Source organism: Pieris napi, chromosome 18 (genome assembly GCF_905475465.1).
Source record: "Pieris napi chromosome 18, ilPieNapi1.2, whole genome shotgun sequence".
NCBI lineage: Eukaryota > Metazoa > Arthropoda > Insecta > Lepidoptera > Pieridae > Pieris > Pieris napi.
Window position 1 is genome coordinate 5,449,567 of NC_062251.1, and position 13,396 is coordinate 5,462,962.

The 13,396-nt window shown below is 34.0% G+C and overlaps 1 protein-coding gene across 8 annotated transcripts in view; it reads left to right on the top strand.

The window, feature by feature from the left end:
- The window catches only part of LOC125058268 (apical junction molecule), a 72,090-nt gene that overhangs the window by 36,288 nt on the left and 22,406 nt on the right, over nucleotides 1-13,396 (top strand). For 6 of the 8 annotated variants that reach the window (XM_047662310.1, XM_047662312.1, XM_047662315.1 and 3 more), the window contains exons 2-4: nucleotides 1,375-2,597; nucleotides 9,145-9,296; nucleotides 12,273-12,407. In XM_047662310.1, coding sequence (XP_047518266.1) covers nucleotides 1,492-2,597; nucleotides 9,145-9,296; nucleotides 12,273-12,407 — 1,393 coding nt within the window. In that variant the 5' untranslated portion in view covers nucleotides 1,375-1,491. Of the gene's footprint in view, nucleotides 1-1,356; nucleotides 2,598-9,144; nucleotides 9,297-12,272; nucleotides 12,408-13,396 lie in introns of those variants that run through there. The other 2 variants (XM_047662311.1, XM_047662318.1) reach the window with 2 other exon arrangements.

Here is a 13,396-nt window from a genome sequence, read left to right on the forward strand (position 1 = left end):
GCAACGCTTGGCCGGTCTGCTAGTTTAATATAAATTAAAAAATGCCTTCATTCGAGTACATTATCAGGATAATATTAAGTTAGTGTTACATATAATATTAGTATACGCCGTCCTAATGGCGTAACTATACCATCTGGGGCCCGTGGCAAATGTCATGGGGCCCTATCAGTAAGAATCATCACGTTGTACTCAGTTTAATTTTAATAAACTTCAAGATTTTCAGCGTACTCAATTACACGTTGTATATGTCCCACTAATGGCAATAGGCCTCCTCTCTTAGGCGAGAGGGAATGGTCTATAGTCCACGCTAGCCTAATGCGTATTGGAGACTTCACATTCATCCATAGAACATATTATATCTCTTGGGCAGGGGCCCTCTTGGGTCGGGGGCCCGTGGCATTTTGCCAGCCCTGCCATCCTATTGTTACGCCACCGCTATCCCTATTATACAATTTAAATATAGCATAAAATAATTGAATCAATAAGTATTTTCCTGGATAAAGACCTCCAAAACGTCCATATTTCATAGAAAATGGAACGCAGTGAGAATTAGATTTGGCCGGGATTCAAACCAATATCTGAGTATATTATACACTTTACAAACAAACATACTTGTTTATCGGGGATTTGTCATCGACAAATTTTTCATACTTTTGTCGTAAATAAAAATACTGCGGAAAAAACAATTTGATAATCCAGTCATTTAATTCGTTATAAGCAAAGAATACAATATAATGTTATTATTTACTTTTTAAACATTTGCACTTGCAGTTTTGGCTTAGTGGCTTCAGCGTGCGAATCTCATACCTGAGGTCGTATGTTCGATCTCCGGCTGTGCACCAATTGACATAGCGCATTTAACATTTGCTCGAACGGTGAAGGAAAACATCGTGAGGAGCGTGTGTTAGGCACAGGAGGCTGATCGACTTTTCTATTAGATTGACAGATGATCATGAAACAGATATCTGAGGCCCAGACCTAAAAAGGTTGTAGCGCCACTGATTTATTTTATTTATTTATTTATTTCGTAATATAATATTTTACTTCAAATACGAAACAGATATGAATGAAATCATTATCTGTGTTTTATTGCTCATATTAGTATCAAAGAAACCACAGATAACTATTTTATTAACGCGTTTGTGATCTATTGTTTGATGTTTAATAGCTACAAGGTTTTAAAAGCTTGCGTTTATTATCATAATTCTTATCTATGCTTCCAATAGACAATACCTAAATATATATAAAAACGAAACATTTTTTTTATTAATCTGTGCTGAAAAGTTTCTATATTAATTTATGTATTCAATTGCCGCTGGAAAATTATAACAAAACATCTCAACACTCGCAAACCGTTCAAAATATTCATTCCAGTGAGAATTTAACTCCAGAAATGATTGATGTATAAATATCTGACTCCAAGTGTTTTATTTATACCAGTTCACATATTCACTCCAGCCGTAGCGGACATGAGTACCCCTTGACAAAGCCATGTTCAACTTTTTCAAAAGAAAATCGAAGGCCGACAGCGCGAGCACGCCCGAGCCGGTCCGAAAACAGCCGAGCTCTGAGCACACAAAGCTAATTTCAGTCGAAGCGCGCACGCAAAACGACAATGTCACAAACGAAAAAACGGGAACGACTCGCAAAGATGTAGTGAATCTATTACTCCCCGAAACAGATTACAGCCAGAAGACCACAGTTGGTGCATTCCTGAACATCATGGGTCGCAAGAGACGCAATAAACGAAAGCGTGAACCCTTTCGAACGCAGGAGAACCCGAGCCACAACACTATACGTCCCGCATCGCCTACACTTGCCAAAAATACCGAAGACGCGCCGCGTACGGCTGACGATTCGGACTGCGTGAGACAGATCGTTCTATCGAAGTACGCAAAGACTCCCAAACACGTGTCACATGTGTACGTGAACGAACCAAATTTGGATGATAAACGACATGCAGAGGCACTCCTGCGCGAGATCGCAAAGACTATAGACTGTAACATAGATCTCAATGATCAAATGGGTATTGAAAACAGCAAGCCTGAAGCAGTTTATGACACGGTTGAGGAGCAGATTGACGCATACAAAAACGAACTCAAAGGGGAATTGGAGAAGCTTTTACAAGATGATACCGGAGATACAGAAGTTCTAGAATCGTCTGCATTTATAAAGAAGTCGAATTTGAAGCCTCCACGCGCTGAGGAGGGTTGTTCAGATGATGATAGATCTGATAATGGAAAGAAGCGGGTTACGTTCAGAAAGCATATCGTCTTCGATGATGGCGAGCAACAGACTGATGAAGAGGCTGATTCGTCGTTCGAATCGCTTACTTCTGAAGAAACAGAGTACTTAGAAGACCCTGATTATAACAAGACTGTCATTAAAGTCGAGAGTCCCTTGATCCGGATTGACTGTGTTGAAGATTTGAAACGGATATCCGGCGATAACAGTGACAGTGGTTTCCTTGAGTGTGATAAGGAGTCCGGTGATGAGACAAGTGTGAAAAGTGTTGAGAGTGAGAGTGAGGAAGAAATAGAGAGGCAGGAGGAGTTGGAAGATGATAGCGATATAGTTGTTATCGACGAAACGGACGCGTGAGTATTTTTTTTATATATTTTAAAGAAAAAACTTTTTAACCGGATTCAAGTTATGTATTATTATAAATACCAACTCCGGGGAAATAAATACACATAAGGCAACTTTCTTTACAGCTGTGATACTTTTTGACATCCAACACCTTTTGTCATCAGTCACCGTGACCACGCACGCTGTAAAGCACGCGAAACGTCGGATAAATTTAAAATTATGTTAAATAATTGTAAATTTATAATAATACATAACTTTAATCCGGTTAAAAAGTTTTTTCTTTAAATGTGTAAAGGTTATATAAATCAAAGACAATACTATATATATTTTAACTTAATCAAAATGAAAGCGTCTTTGTAACCAAACTTATATATAACAAATTACATTTAAAGCAATAATAACGCGACTATTTGATTGAAAAGATCACTTAGTACCGATAAGGCGCCCGTTGCAATATTTTTTGAGTTTGTCATTATTTAATGGTGGCAAATACTAGTAAATAAAAAAATAATAATTTTATAGGTAAATAGGAATAAATAATGAAATAAATACATGTAGATATGTTATACATTTTTGTAGTTTAATAATGAAGTGTTGTAATCTAGTTACCTCAAACATAAACAAATATGAAATACAATTCTGTTTTTGGCAAACTTAAAAAAATGGTTCTGTCTCTTTTCATCACAGTTTTAACGTAATATGACAGAAAGAGACCATTCGTTTTAATCGTTTCAAGGTTACTTTTTTCGTTTTTTAAAAAAAATCATTTCTCCTCCCAGTATAATGATTTGAAATAGTAAAAGTATACTACTAACTATTCAAACCAAATGACCTACAAATAAGAAATCCTACTTGGCAGTGAATAGTGTTTTAGATAGGTTAGTGGAACATCGGAATCCATTTGAGATATTTTCTAAATATTATCGTGTAACTCCTTCGAAAGGAAACATTTTGTGTAATAAAAAAATCACGTCAAATTATAACCCTTCTTCTTTGATTTTAAGTGTTGCCATATAAAGATTTGTGTGCCAAATTTTTTGAGTATTCGTCGTAAATTTCTTTCATCAAATAATCTTTATATGGCAACACCTATAAAAATTAAAGGAGGCGGTATAGATTATAATTTGATTTAATTGTTTTGAGTTAAATGTTTGAGAAAAATTTCTTAAATTTTTTAATTTTTTTATTTAAAAAACTATTTTAGTACTGCTAGAATATTTATGTGGCAACACTTAAATAATTCAAAGGAGGCGGTATAGGTAATAATTTGACGTGATTTTTTTTAATAACTCTAGTAAGAACGGGACGTAACATGTGGGTTCAAGTTCGTAGGCTAACATTGAAAAATATTTTTTTATACAATTCTTTTTAATCAATAATAAGGCCCCGTATAGTTGCGATACAACGATTCGGGGCCTTAGTCAAGATGCCTTTATAGTAGTGTATGTAGAAAGTCGAAAACTTAAGGCATTTTGACTTAGGCTCCAGGTCATACAATGATTCGATACCATTTTCATAGTATCGATGTGTCATTCGCCTCAAAATAGGTTTCAGTTTCGGCGATTACATCTTTATCAGCGCAAAACTTCTTCCCAGAGAGCCATTCTCTGTTGTTTAAATCTATAGAATACGGTAGAATAATAATTTTGGATTTATTACGATAAGCTTCAAACACTGCTCAAAATTCGTTGTTGTTTTTGGTCGCCAAAAAGCAATGCACACACATACGAAATTCTTATATATATCAATTTTTTTAAACAAAAAGTTCCTTCACTACACTATATTTCACAAATAGTACGATAGTTGTCAAATTTATACATGTGTCTTTTGTTTAGGGCTATTATGTTTATTTAATGCTAATAGCGCCATCTATGTGTTAGCCTACGAACTTTTAAGCCTTATTATAGCCGAATAGACCAACCTAGGAGTTCTGGCACCTCTTAATAAAATATTACTTAACAGGAGCTTGATATATTCGGTAGTAGGCTCAATTTTCAAGAAAGCATTGTTAAGTGCCTATCAATTTTTTTTCTGCTTAACAAAAATTGCTAGTATAGTGTAAACTCTTTATAACGAATTACAAGAGACCGTGCCTTTGTTTCGTTATATAGAGTATTCGTTATATGGAGGGATGAGAAAAAAAACAAATTTAACCAATTATTTAATTTATATATATAGATAGGTGACGATGGTGCGTTTAGTAACTGAGACCAAATTTTCCTACAGGCAATGTAATCTAAGAATAATGTTAATGCAATTAACAATAACACAGGCGAGAAGGTTGTTTATGACCTCAGGTGTCTTTCTTAGAGACTTCGGCACTTCACTTCAATTTCGACTATTACACTTAAGTATGTTGTTGATGTCTAAATATGAATATATTTCTTCGTAATAGAGAATGGCTATTACGCTATTAAGAGTGATTTAATGTACGGATTTTGTGTTAAACCAAAAAAATATATCTCTTTTTACGTTATAGTGAATTTTTCCTTATAACGAATGACGTTATAAACAGTTTACACTGTATTTATATTAAATTTTTTGTAAAATTTATGTGTACCATAATTGTCATATATTTAAGATAAAAGAGTTTATAACATATACCGTAGATGAAGTTTTACATATGATGTGGGAAACTTCAATAAATAAATAAAATACATCGCACAAAAACAGAAAGTAATAATAAAAAAATTGCCCCATCATTTTGTTCGTTGTCGATTTTTCATTAACATCCGTTGACGTACATCGTCCGTGAGGTTATTTTTAACTTTAAATGCGTCTTCATTAAACACTAGTCACGCCCACGGCTTTGTGTGAAACTCCCAAGATTTAGGGGAATAAAACGTACATGATGACGATATTAATTTATCCCTAATGGGAAAGGCAACGAGCTTTAGTCCATACAGCCAATTAAACGTATATTTTTCTATTAACAAGTGACAATTTGCTAATAAAAATTTTCCCGCGGTTTTTACATAGACGTCAAAAATGCGCGCGTGATGTTAGTGCGTAGTTATTTTATTGCCATACTAGCGGACCCGACAGACGGTGTCGTGTCTTAACTATAAATATTGATTTCGAATAATTGGTATAATCAATAAAAAAAATATTGCAGAAACAAAGTGTTTATTCTTCTAATGCTTTATGGTATACAACATTCTTTGATTTTCTGGCGCGTATAATTATAGATAGTTTTGTTGGTATTCCGGCATTATATATATATAGCGACTGCCCTTGAGATTTATTTATCGACATTGCAAATTTTAACCGCACTGGAAAAACATTGCAATCAAGTTTAGTTGATGACAGTGACAGCTCAAAAACGTCAAACCAAGACCGTTTTAGAATAGACTCACCTCAAATGTATCTCAGAAGCAGTATTTTTCAAATTATTAATAGAAATATATTACTAATATACTTGCGTTTGTATTCTTGTTTATAATGTGAATGTATGATTCATAAATGATTCTAGTAAACGCGCGTATGGCACGTATTGTCTATGGTATATTACAATTTTTAGTTATCTGTGACAGCGTCATTAATCACGCGTAATGCGAGTTTTGGCGCCATTCATACATATAGTACTTCGCGGGTTTTTTTTACTATTTCATAAATGATAATAGTCTGGCAATTTATTCGCGGGAAATTATCAATTCTTAATTTAAATTTCAGTTAAATTAGTTCAGTTACTAACCTTTGATAATAGTGAATAAGAAGAAATATATTATTAGGAATATTTTAGATTAGTCAAAAACTGCGATGACAATTTTCGCGCTATTCTGTCTTGTACTAATTTGCGCGGGAGAAATTAAATTCATATTTTTTATAACCATTACAAAAACAAATTAATGTAGACTAATTAATATTTATTTATAGTAAATGTGAAGAAAACTATTACCTTAATATTTAGTCTTTGGACATAAACTTTGACGCCATTAGTATGTTTTGTTCTGAATTGCGCGGGAAAATTTTATTCTTACTTTAAAATTTAGTTTAGTTTTAAATTGTTAATAACGTGTAATCGTTTAACGGCCAGTTTAGTTTAAATGAGATAATATTGGCGCAAAAATGTGTTCTGAATTAGGCGGGAATATTTTGTATTCTTATTTTAAAATTCATTGAAATATAAAGACAAATGAGTTTAGTGACAAAAAATTGTCTTTGTTTTTTCAATAAGTCTATGGGCTGACGTTAATTTTGGCGCTATTACGTCTTGTACTGAATATCGCGGAAGAATTGTTATTATTTCTTAAGTTTTCGTGTCTACGATTAGTGTATTGAAATTGTGGATGATGATGGAAACTAAAATATGGTAGGTACTAAACGAAAATAAATTGTTTTTCAATTCCCTAACGGATACGTGATGTTTTTGATATTGTTTATATTGCAATTTCGAATTTGGATTAATGCCAATGTTATTGAGAAATGAGATCATAGTATATTTATTTTCCGCAAACGTACAAAATGTCTGGAAAACATATAATCGTTCACTACTATTTACAATATTCTTAACTTATACATACATAGTAATAGTAAAAATTAAAAATGGATAAGTAGAAAATAAAACAAATTTAAAAAGTTTGGTCCCTGTGGCAGTGTACCTTTGATGTTGATATTTCCTCGCTGTATTGCGATACTTATTTGTTGAGCGAGGAAAGCACCAGCTCTGGGGTCACTGGTACTTTCTACCAGGCGCCAACTTAAATCTTTAATTATTCCAGCGTTACCACAGGGACCAAACTTTTAAAATGTTAATTTTCTATTTATCATTTTTGATTAAATTAATTTGAAATATAAAATTAGCCGCATACATTTAACATTTATTACTAATGAAACACACCAAATAATAATACTAATAATCTAATAAAGGAAGGTACATTTTAAGTGTGTAATGTGTGTGTGCTGTGGTTGTAACTGGCCCTGGCTCAGAATTATGCTGTGGAGCAGACGTGTTCCACGGCGCTGGTCATTCTGCCAGAGACCACAACAGTTAGTTGGCGCCTTAGACGCAAAAAAAAGAAAAATAATGTAATAATAATAATAGTTAAAATTAACAGTGTAAGTAAAGAAGTCTTTGAAGATTTAGTGTATAAAAGTAGGTATATAGTAAATAAAAAAAATAATTATTATTAAGAAATAGATATATAAATATTTTTGGGCGGATTAAAAACTAGATTTCGTGGGATTTTTGTATAATTTGCTGATAAATTGCAACAATTTCATTGCATTATAAAATAACCTAAAACTTATTTAAAATCATTGCTATTTTCTATTATCAAACTATAAATCACTAACTGTATCGAGTATCTAAATACATTTGTTCAAGTGGAACATCTGTTTTGTATTAACTGTATTTAAAATGGATTCCAACGTTTAACTGTTATCATTAAAAATATATTTTCTTTTAGACAGTATATATAATAGAACCTTAAAATCCAATTGAAGTTAGAGAATAACGATTTTGGGTATTTCTCACTGTACGGTCCCTGAGTCATGGGGTGCTTTAAATAATAGAGGATTTTAGTTTTACTCTATATTAATCACTTGCGTACAAATTCAAATTCAAAAATCATTTAATCATATAGGTAACACATTGTACACTTATGATCGTCAAAAATGAAATGTATATGAAATGCTTCTAACTTTACATTTAGTGCCAGTTCTCAAATCAAGGGCGTAGAACGGAAGAGAAGAACTGCCCTGCGATTCTGTAACTCACTTTTCGAACTCACACAGCGGTTTTCGCATCGGCGGTCGCTCTGAAATCAGTCGTGAAGCAGTCATTTTATGATTTGGCATTCTAATAAACAATAAACTACAAGCTCCCACCTTTTCAGAAGCACCAGCTCTGGGGGCGACAACTTAAATCTTTTATTAGCGCCTGTGCACTTGAACCCCATGGCCCAAGAGTCTCTACTCCAAAGGAAACAAAATCAAACCTGGAGGAAATTAGGTGTTTATTATTTTCCGTCTGCTCTATAGCGCCAGAATTTGTCCTTGTTCGAAAGAGGTGAGAAGGGGTTAAAGTGTTCCCACAGGTAGAAACCCAGACCAAAGCTCGTCTCATCTTCCAAGGCATCAATCAATCAATGTCATGTTGACAGGTCACGGTGGCTTCTTGTCGTATCTTCACAGGTTCAGGGTTAGACAAAGTGCTGCCTGTCCTTGTGACGATGCAGCTGAAGAGACAGTGTTGCATGTTCTGACCGACTGTCCCATGTATGGATACGACAGGTATAACGCTGAGCAAGCTATGGGCATGAGGGTAACGGAGACGAGTTTGAAGGGAATAATGCTCAATGTTAGGTTGAGGGGCATCTTTTTGGGATTTGCTGTGAGGGTCATGCAGGGGGTTGTCAAAAGAAATAGGTAGTAGTAGAGTAGTAATATGGTAATAGAAAGTAAACATTCGGGTTACCAATACATTTATGTAAGCTTTTTAACACCTCCGACGACTATATAGTCGGGGAATAATCTGGAAACGTTTAAAAAAAAAAAAAAAAAAAAAAGGCATCAAAGAGAAAGAGGAACTGCTAATAATATTGTCTTTTTCAGGAAGGATCTTGTCAACCAAGAAACGAAATTCCAAGCACAAGTGGCCACACTGACGGAACTCGCTGATAACAGATGCGAGGAGATAGAAAGAGCAAGGGATATAATCACCTCGTTCCGGAAAGAGATAGATGCTAAGGACCAGGAAATTGACCGTAAGTTTTACTGATGGTTGATTGAGGGCTTACCTTTTTTTATATAGGGGCTGTTCAAGTATTACGTAAGCACTATTGCCCCCCCCCCCACACACCCCCTCTTTGATTTTATTTTATTCTTATTTGGTGATTGCGTCAACAGTAATTATTTACTTTTTACACATATTACCCACACTTTGTCTATACTTGAAAACGCTATCCATTATCGAGGATTCCTACAAAAAATTAATGCGTTTATGTACTATTATTCTTGAGAGCTTTGCTTACTTTTGCTGACAAGAGGAGGGGGGAGGGTAAATTGCAGTAAATATGCTTACGTAATACATGAACGACCCCATAATAGGGGGCAAACGAGGCTCATCTGATGTTAAGTGATACCGCTCAATCACAATGCTGAATTCTCGCAAGTGCGTTGCCGACCTATGAATTGGTACGCTCTTTTCTTGAAGGACCCTAAGTCGTATTGCTTTGGAAATACTTCAGTGGGCAGTACCAGCTCCTTCCATAACCGTATTCAACGAGGAGCGATTCGAATCATCACGTTCCAAGCGGCTTGATCCCTTGGGTAAAGATGTGAGTCTGCATCTTCTACTGCATTTACCATGGAGAGTGTTGAGAGGAATTGTTCGGACTAATACTTGCAGCTGAGTTTCATCGGACGTCAAGGCAGAATACAAAATATCATCCGTATCACCTCGACGTCTACAACTGCGCGTTTTTTAAGACAGTTTTGCCGTGAAACCAGCTGCCCATTGAAGTATTTCCGAACCAATTCGACTTAGGAAAGAAACGAGTGTATCAATTCTTAAATCGCCAGCAATTGAATTGTTAGTATCTATCGGTTTCACTTAACATCCAGGGGGGCCTCCTATGCGTTTGCCATCCATAAAAAAAAAAGATTTTTCAAACCTTCCAAGCTTCTAGAGGTACCGCCACTGGTTTTTTTGTTTAACCATATTAATACCATATTGTGTAGCCCGTATTTTAACGTCCTTTTTTTCGTAACATCGTTTTATTTGATATTTTATTTCCTAATATATTAAGATCTTATCTAGGGATGCATTTGATACCGATATATCGGCGATACTTTGGTTTTGCCGATATATCGGCATCGGCGATATTTTAATTGCCGTTTCAACGATACTTTTCAAATTTCACGCTTTAAAAAAGTAATGTAAACGCGCATCTTGTATGATCTACTTCGTAGTTCGTACAACGTTCTAGTTTTATTCAGTTTATTGTCTCTCTCACCCGCGTATTCCATTTCGCTAGACACTTTATTTATTAACACTTTGTTGCATTACAATATAAAAATTGAACATAATTAAATGAAAAGGAGGGCAACAAGCCTTTTCGCTTTTGAGCGATTTCTTCCAGGCAACCACTGTGAGAAAAATAATGTATTAAATTAGATAAGGTAGGCAAGAACAAACATACATATTACATAGTTAATAAGACAAAACTTAACAAGCACTAAAAACAACTTTAACTAAACTTGATATATTTTACCTTAATTAAGCGTTGGTATCGGTATCGGTATCGGTATCGACGATATTTCTATAAGAGTATCGGCATTGGTATCGTATCGGCAAAAAAGCGTATCGATGCATCCCTAAATTCTTATGCATAATCGCTGAGTCATTTAATTCCATACTAAGCCCGACTTTTGTCAGGAGATACGTCCAAAGTGTTCAAATACACGATACAAAGAAAGTGCATTAACACTACAAGTCAAATTGGCAATAAGCCAGCACAGTTTCCTTGTATTCAAAATAAAGTATAACCTTGAAACACGTCATGCGAAAACCCACTGGGAACAAAAGGGAACTCGTGTATCATAGGCGATACTTGAAAAGAAACTAATTTAAAAAAAAATGGTGCGTGTACTTATGTACGCGCGTAAGAAGTTATACTTCTTTGGCTTTCTAAAAAATAGTTTTTGCTTGCATGCAAATAATTAATTACAATTAAATAATCAAAGACTGGAAAAGGAGTCATTATAGTCAATAAAGTTCAGTTTACATTTGAATAATTAAATAAATAAATATTATTATTCTCATACATTAAGTGTAACATAAATTCTATTATTATTCGAATGTTGTTTTTAAATTATGTCCAATGCCGTAGCATCTTCCGTGGGCAACTTCATTCTGTTAATTTTATGTCACGGTGCGCGCGGATCGTAAAATTTTACTCTCATAAATTTTTCATAACACGCCTAAAGAAGTATAACTTCAAAAAGATTCTTAGATTAGAGATTCCTGGGCCGTGGGGTTCAAGTGCACAGGCGCTAATAAAAAATAAAGTGGTTTTTTAATTTGTATTTTTTATATCCATGATTTACTACCGTACGAAAGACATGGCAATAATACACGTGTCTAAGACTGTCTTCTTTAAGTATATCTCAACAGCAGTGTTGGCCTGGTGACTTCACCGTGCGACTCTCATCCCTGAAGTCGTAGGTTGGAATTGGCGCACAGCTGGGGTTATAACCTCTGAGAGTCGCACGCTCGACCCAAGCCAACCCTGTTCTAAAGCTTATTATAAAATTCAAAAGCTTATTATAAAATTCAGAAGCTTTTTATAAAATTCAAAAGCTTATTATAAAATTCAAAAGCTTATTATAAAATAAAAAAGCTTATTATAAAATTCAAAAGCTTATTATAAAATTCAAAAGCTTATTATAAAATAAAAAAGCTTATTATAAAATTCAAAAGCTTATTATAGAATTCAAAAGCTTATTATAAAATTCAAAAGCTTATTATGAAATAAAAAAGCTTGTTATAAAATTCAAAAGCTTATTATAAAATTCAAAAGCTTATTATAAATTTAAAAGCTTATTATAAAATAAAAAAGCTTATTATAAAATTCAAAAGCTTATTATAAAATTCAAAAGCTTATTATAAAATTCCAAATTCACTCCTGTATTTATTATAAACGATATATTAAATTATCATAAAAATAATTTGATTCCAGGATTAAAATGCGACCTCGCATCAGCATACAAAGAATCAGAATTGATCCGACAGCGAAGTCGGTCGTTGGAGGAAGAACTTGGTGCAGCCAGGAGCTGTTCCGCAGACCTCGCCGACCAGCTTAGCAGACGAAATGGTATGTGAATGATGATGATTAATTATCCATTAATTAGAAGCATCCAATTACTTTCTGTATTCTATTTGTTGTAGGATAAATATAATTATTATTGCTCAAATAAAATCAAAACCAAAGCAATGCAAGCAATCCTCTGGTGTCTTATTAGCGACTGAATTTAATGGCGTGAATCTCTATATAATGTTGGAGAAAAGACTGAATTCCTTTTTTTCTATATAACCAAATTATGGTTATTGAAGTGAAACTTCTTTATCGGGGTTGGAAAAAAATTTAGTGTAACATTTTTTCGTTACGCGCCCTGTTGCTTTTTGAAGTCAAACTTCTTTATCGGTGTTGGAATGAAAGTTCTTTATCGACGTATGGGAGAAATTTTGTAGCAAATCGTCACGTTTTTCGGTTACGCGCCATGTTGCTTTTTGAAGTCAAACTTCTTTATCGGCGTTAGAATGAATTTTTTATCGACGTATGGGAGAAATTTTGTAGCAAATCGTCACGTTTTTCGGTTACGCGCCATCTTTTTCTTGTCCCTACCACGGTTGATCCGAAGAGATTCGAATCCATTAATAACAAAAATATATAATAACGATAACAATGATAGTAATAATTGTATTACAATTAATGAAATTCTGTAATAATCTTAGTAGTAAGGTAAAATGAAATAATTGTATTTATATTCATGTCTATGATAATAAAAGCCTTTTGTTAAACTTTATTTAACCAATTTCGTTAAGTTGCATATAGTAGATAATTTTTCGAAAAATAAGGTCATACAGAAGTTTCACTTCTTACGTGTGTACACCTAGTACACGCACACATTTTTTTTTTTAAAAAAACTCCACTGATTTTCAGTGGACCACAATTTTAATCAACAGGTAGGATGTAAATACCCACAAAAACTGTTTTTGATCATTGCTGAGGTAAGAGGGTAGACAGTGAAATTTTTTGTCTACCTTCTTCAAACCGCGATGTCGCAGTAGCGGCATCTAGTA